At 30.8% G+C, this 6,994-nt stretch overlaps 1 protein-coding gene across 4 annotated transcripts; it reads right to left on the reverse strand.

The window, feature by feature from the left end:
* Positions 1-270: 270 nt before the first annotated feature.
* On the reverse strand, positions 271-5,496 carry LOC106753968 (adenylyl-sulfate kinase 3). Of its 4 annotated transcripts, none has more exons than XM_022777725.1 (7): positions 5,253-5,496; positions 3,913-4,050; positions 2,705-2,854; positions 1,969-2,087; positions 1,807-1,891; positions 616-662; positions 433-531 (listed from the first exon to the last, which is right to left on the reverse strand). In XM_022777725.1, exons 1-7 carry the CDS (start codon positions 5,317-5,319, stop codon positions 433-435), a joined length of 705 nt encoding a protein of 234 aa, XP_022633446.1. In that variant the 5' UTR covers positions 5,320-5,496. The 4 variants fall into 4 exon arrangements, with proteins under 4 accessions (XP_022633445.1, XP_022633446.1, XP_014491364.1 ...); XM_014635878.2 differs by having other exon boundaries at positions 3,913-4,055; positions 5,253-5,495; XM_022777726.1 differs by lacking the exon at positions 5,253-5,496 and adding an exon at positions 4,400-4,473 and having other exon boundaries at positions 3,913-4,055.
* Positions 5,497-6,994: the final 1,498 nt, after the last annotated feature.

Consider the following 6,994-nt stretch of genomic DNA (forward strand, 5'->3'; position numbering starts at 1 on the left):
ATGTATTACATAATTATAGAATATATAATAACCTAAATATAAGAATTTAATTAACTTAATTACAATATATTAATTATTAATGAGCTTAATTTTAAAAAAATAATTTAAATTATATCAATATTATGTCAGTAATAATTGCACTTTACTCATTTAAATTGAAAATATAGAGACTGGCAGTCTAAAAAGAATTTAATTGGTATATGTTTTAAGCTTAAATAAATTAAAAAATATATTTTTTTTTTTTTTGCGTAAAACAGAAGTCTCACTGCCTTTGCAACAATTATTCGATATTTATTTATTCTTTTATAATTGATGAACTTTACATGTTCATTTTTCCTCTCACTGGTCTCCTACATGCACTTCCTAGGATTTCTCACCAACTTCATTACAGAAGAAACATCGTCATTAGAGATAATCACATTTTTCAAACCCCTAATGTTCAAGAAAACCTTCCTTCTCCAAGTAAGTAACTACTTGTCCAGCCATCACAGTTGGTGTTGGACAAACGCCTCCATCCTGCTTTATCTCAATCTGGAAAAGGATAATAGTGTAAGCTACAGCAAGTTAAACACTACACAGCATGTAAACAGCTTTAGAAGCTTCAGGAACATGTACCTCGCAATTTAAGGGTGGCTCATATGGGTCATCAATGCCGGTAAAACCTGTGCAATTTGAGTTATTTCATAAATACCGTATAGTAGAATTCAAGCAAATGTTAGGATAACTCGGATACAATGCTGAATTCTGGCAACATTATTTATTAGGCCTTGATTATGAAAGTCAGCTCTTAGCCTGTTAAGAGACAGTAACTTAGGTATTAGTTTAGTTATTCCAAGACAGTTGATGCTTTCATTTAATCACTTTCTTCATTTGCAACCAAATTCCATCTGAATCCAAGGATTTGTCCAAAAACATTGCCATCTGAGGTTAGACTCAGGGATTAACAAGCATCGGTTCTAGGAATAAGTTTAACCAAGGGGTGGTTTTTTTTTATCCACCCTTTTTGTTAAACTACACAGGAATCACAACCACCTGTTAATAGTATCCGTGCTCTCTATGAATGGGTCCAAATAAACTGTGTACGGTGCAATACCATGCCACAACTTTGATCTCTGACAAACAGCCTTATTATCAACATAGCACAATATTTTCAGAATCCACCCATTTTCCAACTGTCATAGTCACTACTGAAACACCAGCTCATACCAATAGGTACTTTCAGAAGGCACCCTAGCAAAACCATTTTAGCCACTCCCTAATTTAATTTTCTTAAATAATTTTTATCATAAAGACAATGCTTTCCACTCTCCAGGAAAATAAGTTCATTGCATTACGAAAAGTTTTAGAAAAAATCACTAGTATTCATCTGAATTCAATGAATGACTCCATATGTCGTAGTCAGAATAATTAAATATGAAATCCGGTTGTAGCATTAAACTAATTAAAGTTCAATTGTTTGCAAATTTTTTCAATATTCGTGTGAGAAATCTGAAAGCTACCCAGACAAACTACCCTTAATGAACTATACCTTGGCGGACAGCTGAATATACTCAACCTAAAACACTAAACCACAAAGATCTATGAGCCAAACTAGTGATTACTCTAGCATGTTGTACAGGTAAAGGAAAAAAGCGTGGGGTTCAGTGCCTCCTTGAAATAATTATTGAATTGAATATAACCAAGTTTAAAATACAGAACAGGCTTAATTTTGGGCTTCTTTTATTTTATTTTCTTTCTTGCTATGTCTCACTTCAGTTTACTCATGTTAGACAGGTAGGACAAAGCCTTTGCGAGAGAAACACACACCTTTGATTTTTCCCGCACGAGCAAGCTTATAGAGGCCTTTTGGATCTCGTGCCTCACACAATTCTAGGGGCATGTTCATGAAAACCTGCCAATACATTCCTCTATCAAATATCATGTAGACCAACTAATAAAAAAGATAAGAATTGCTTCATGGTGCCTTGCCTCAATAAAATTCGCATCAGGTAACATGGATCGGCAAGTGTCTCGATCTCTTCTGTAAGGAGATATCAGACTGGCAACACATATCAAACCAGCATCAGCAAAGAGTTTTGCCACTTCTCCTGAATTAAAAAATTTTCTGATTAGTAAAACAAAGTTGGCAAAGAAATATGGATCAGAGATTCAAATGAAGCATCTAGACTTCACATAACTGCTACAATCAAAGCATGGTTGACTAAGCAAATGACATATGAAGATCATTAAATCAGATATGTAATATGTAAACATCATACACACACTAGTTATGGGCATGTCATGGTAATATGTCTGGTAATAGGCTTCCACTTTATATGAACAATTTACCTGTACTTCTGGTTGCAAACAACACCTACATTACTGAAACATCTACTTTAGTTAACAGATATTTGTTACCATATTTCAACTTCAGAAAAAGAGGGCACCAAAAAGCCATGATAAAGCACAACAGCAATAAGACCCTCCATCCTTTTGATTCAATCGTTCAACTATACATCTTTTTATAGAAAAAGGGCATGGACAGTTACTAATCAGTTGCTCAAAGGGATAACAAAAATGTAATATTTATCATGCTGGTATAGACTACCAATATCACTCTAAGATCTACCCTTGGTACATAACCAAATAATTAAAACATTAAACTGACTATCAAGTTCCCGTAACTCCATTTACTTAAAGCATTAGTTTACAGGAGCAAGCTCACCAGTTCTGCGAATGTTTTCAGTGCGTTCTTCAGCTTTAAAACCAAGATCTTTGTTTAGTCCATGCCGAAGGTTATCTCCATCAAGGACATAAGATAACTTTCCCCTTGAATACAGTTCTCTGCTTAGGGAACATGCCAATGTGCTTTTTCCTATACAGTTTGAGAAAATATTAATACAATATGTCAAAGGCACACTACTGACGCACTTACTCAAGAATTTCAAAGATTATACAGTATTTACCGCCACCCTACATGGCTATAATTTATGAATGAGTCAAGAAAAATGGAATACAGCATATCTTAAATGTGATTAGAAAGGTATGAGATGGAATAAATGGGAAATTTTGGTAATGAACAGTATACAATCAGCACATTGTAGTCATTTCCATCAGGGAAGAGGATTATTACAAGAATCAAAATAGTAAAGAACTTATGAATTAAAGGTTTCCTTCAATCTTTCCAGTTTGTCTAAAAATTTCCTGGTCCAAAAGGTCAAAATTCACTTCTCCCAGTGGTATTCAGAAAAAATACATACATGCACGAGATTTGATACTTAATTAACTAATTTATTCTATAATATGAATATGTTAAAACAATTCAAATAATATATACCTTCAACGGAGATATAAAGTTGGTTTGGTGGTAAAAGTGGATAGAAGGGAGTGATATGTCGTGGGTTTGAATGCTCCACTAACAAAGGCAAGCATATTAACAACTAACATGTGCGATAATATACACACCCCTTCAATATCGTATCATCTATGACAGCCATAAATTGTCAATGAAAGCTACTTAGAAATATCAGGTGCTGGCACATACGCTTTGATAGGATTGAACCAGTTCAGCTGGTTGAACTAATAAAAACGAAACTAAATTAAGTAGACAATTTGTTTCATGTCGTGAAGGGAGTAGTTGAATAAAGAGGGTATGTTCTCTGGCAAAACATATACATGCATTAAAAATGAAAACAGAATGTAGACTTGAAAGCTTATTTGGTAATTACAATACAATGTGACAGATAATACTAGCCTGCTGATAAGGAAAAGTTAAAGTGAAAAGCTAAATTCAAGGAGCAATAAAAACATAATGAAAAGCAAAACCATCACAAAGAGAAATAATATGATTTTTTCACGCCAAAAAAGAACTGAATATCTGGAACAAATGTTTAAAAATGTCAGCACTAAATCAACAAAATCAACAGCATAAACCTGATCCGCTGAGTCCAGTAATCCATACAACACATCCCTTTTGGTTCAGTAGCTTCTGCCTTTCAGCCCTGCCTATTTGACAATCTTGCCAAAAGATATTTGTTGAATTGCTCAGAGTTGCCATTGCAAACAAGTTCCCTAGTCTTATCCACAGATCAATATTAAGCTATCAGATTCATTTCACAGATTACTGAAGGATCATAACATAAGTAGAGAGGGCCTTAGAATAGAAGTGCATGATAGTAATACAACTAATCAAGAAACTTGGTAAGTGCTTCATCAGGACAAGCATTACAGCAGCAGTACAGTACATGCCACAGGACTGAAAGCACGACAGCATGCATCAATTTCAGACAGTGGAATGGTGATCTCATCACTCACTTCCACTTATTGTCAGTAAAGAAGTATGACCTGTTTGACATAAATAGCGTCTACATACATTGTACATAGGAAAGGTTTCCATAAAGTCTAGGATGAGTCACGAGACCTTCTAATATGGATTTGGATCCTCTCCTATTCTTGAGTGTCAGGGCACGATTCCATTGAAAAGGGGAAGACGCTATTTTAAATTTAAATACAACAAGTGACCCTTTGATCTGGTATAGCCAATCATGGTGGGTCCTTAGATGATACAAAACGTAGTATTTTATCATTCTATCAAAATCCTCAAAATATGATCCAAAACCCACTCTTACGTTTCAAAACGGAGAAATGTGTTGACATCTCTTCATAATATCACAACTTATCCATACTATTGTTGTTGGAAGAGAACAACTTTCCCCTCTTCGGCTTACAAATCAGTTTTTTAAAATAAAATTAGACTTTCAAATTCAAATTACAAGAGAATGAATAAATTAAACGATTGAAAGAGAAAATCTTGTGAAAAAATAATCAGGCTTTTTGAAAGAAATTAATAATTAATAAAACTGGCAAATACCGAAACCGCATAACATAAAAATCAGGAAAGGAAAAAGTGTGTCCCAGAAAAGATTCATAAAATTAACTAGATGTAGCCCCTATACTTTATTTTATAATCACACGATTCATGCATGCCAATTCTGCAAGCAACAAACTTGATGATTGATTTGATGAGAAAGGCAACGAATATGGAGGACCCAGCACAAAACCCATCAGTCCCTTTCTTAAGAAAAAATTGAAGGCATTGTTGGCATGGGCACACACTCCAATCCCTTATCTAAAAAAAGCATTTTGAATTGCATGCTCATCTAACCTACCCACCCTTTTGTTCTCTTCTCTAATCAATCAAGGAGAGAAATGATCGAAAGAATTTAGGGAGAAAAATAAAAAGATGAAAGAGGAGAATGAGAGTGAGTGAGTACCAGAAAAAAAAGAGAGATTGGGTATCTGAATCTGAGGGGAATTTGGGGAGTGGTGTGGGTATGGCATGTGATGGTGAAAGGGGTTTTATAGTGTGTTGTTGCTGGGTTGAAGGGGTTGGAAGAAAGCAATGGCAATGAATGAATGTGGACACACATAATAAGAGAGACTTCCTCCTTCCTTTCCTTTCCCTCTCTTTCTCACTCTCACTCAGGACGCGCCATTCAAGGTCCTCTGTCATTCGGACCACCCTACCCAAATTAAATTACATTAAATTATTTTTTTTATTTTCTCTATTTTCTACCAATCTTTTCTTCCCTTTTAATCATATATATTATTCTTCATTTATTATTATCTTCAGTCTAAATTATTATTCCACTTATATTAATTTGTTGTCCCACATAGTGATCACTTCCTTCCACCAAATTAATTTTATTATTAATTATCTTTTATGATGGACCTTCACAGCCATTAGTAAATGAGGAGAGTAAATGCAATTCATTCATTAAGAGAACAAAACTTAATTAATTAATTAAATTAATTAATTAATTATATTATTAATTTATGTGTAAAAGTCTTAGACAAATAATTTCGTACCAGTTAGTGTTATTAGAATTTAGACTTATTTTATATAAATTATAGAATTAGATATGTTTTTTACTTCCTAATCCTTAATACAGAATTAAAATTTTTTTTTATTTCAAATTTTAATAATTTTTTTCTAAATTATAAAAATAAATAAGTATAATCGTTTTAATTTAATTATGTTTAATTTTTCAATATGTTAATCACATTTTAAATTGATATTTGAATTGTTTATATTATTTAACTTATTCATATTTTAATATTGATGGAAAACATTTTTTAAAAAGTTTCAAAAAAATTAATATTATTAAATTCTATATATATATATATATATATATATATATTATTTTTTAAATTTAAAATTAACATTTTTCAAAGATTATAATATTATATGAATTTTGAATTTCATAAAAAGTTTAGAAAATAAAAATATATTTAATCATATATTTCTATTTTATATTTAATTTATATATATATATATATATATATATATATATATATATATTATCATTTTAAATCTTTTTATAAGGAAATACTCTCAAAAATTTATTAAATAAATTATAAAAATATTTCCTAATAATGAAACTATTACATTGTTATTAATTATTGTTATTATTACTATAAAAAAAAAATGTCATTTCATGTCTTACAAGATAAGAAGTATTAAAATAATTTCATGAGAGTTTTTTTTATGAGTGTAAACAGTGGTTAGTGGTTGGGAGACAGATTTTAAGATTGGTTAAAGGATAAAATAGTCTTAGAATATGTTGACATATAACTAGAGAAAATAGTGTATGTGTGTACTTCTATGTTATTAATTTTATTAAGTTAAAATTTGATTGTTGTTATAATTTGTTATTTTATATATTAAAATTTATATTAATTTTAATAGATTTTTAATAGATAATTAAAATTTTTATGTGAAAACGGTTTTAAAAGAAACACGTTTTATAGTTATTACTAGGTAGAGAAGTTATATAATTGTTTTCGAAATAAAGTTGAGTATTATTATGAATTTTAACATTTTAATTATATTTAAATTTTAAAGTTGATCAATTATTATTTTTATATAAAACTTTATTAAAATAAAATATGATTATTAAAATATGAGATATTATATAAAATCATGATAAAGATTATATTTCACACTGAATTATAT

The sequence above is a fragment of the Vigna radiata genome, unplaced genomic scaffold (assembly GCF_000741045.1).
Source record: "Vigna radiata var. radiata cultivar VC1973A unplaced genomic scaffold, Vradiata_ver6 scaffold_7, whole genome shotgun sequence".
Classification (NCBI taxonomy): Eukaryota; Viridiplantae; Streptophyta; class Magnoliopsida; order Fabales; family Fabaceae; genus Vigna; species Vigna radiata.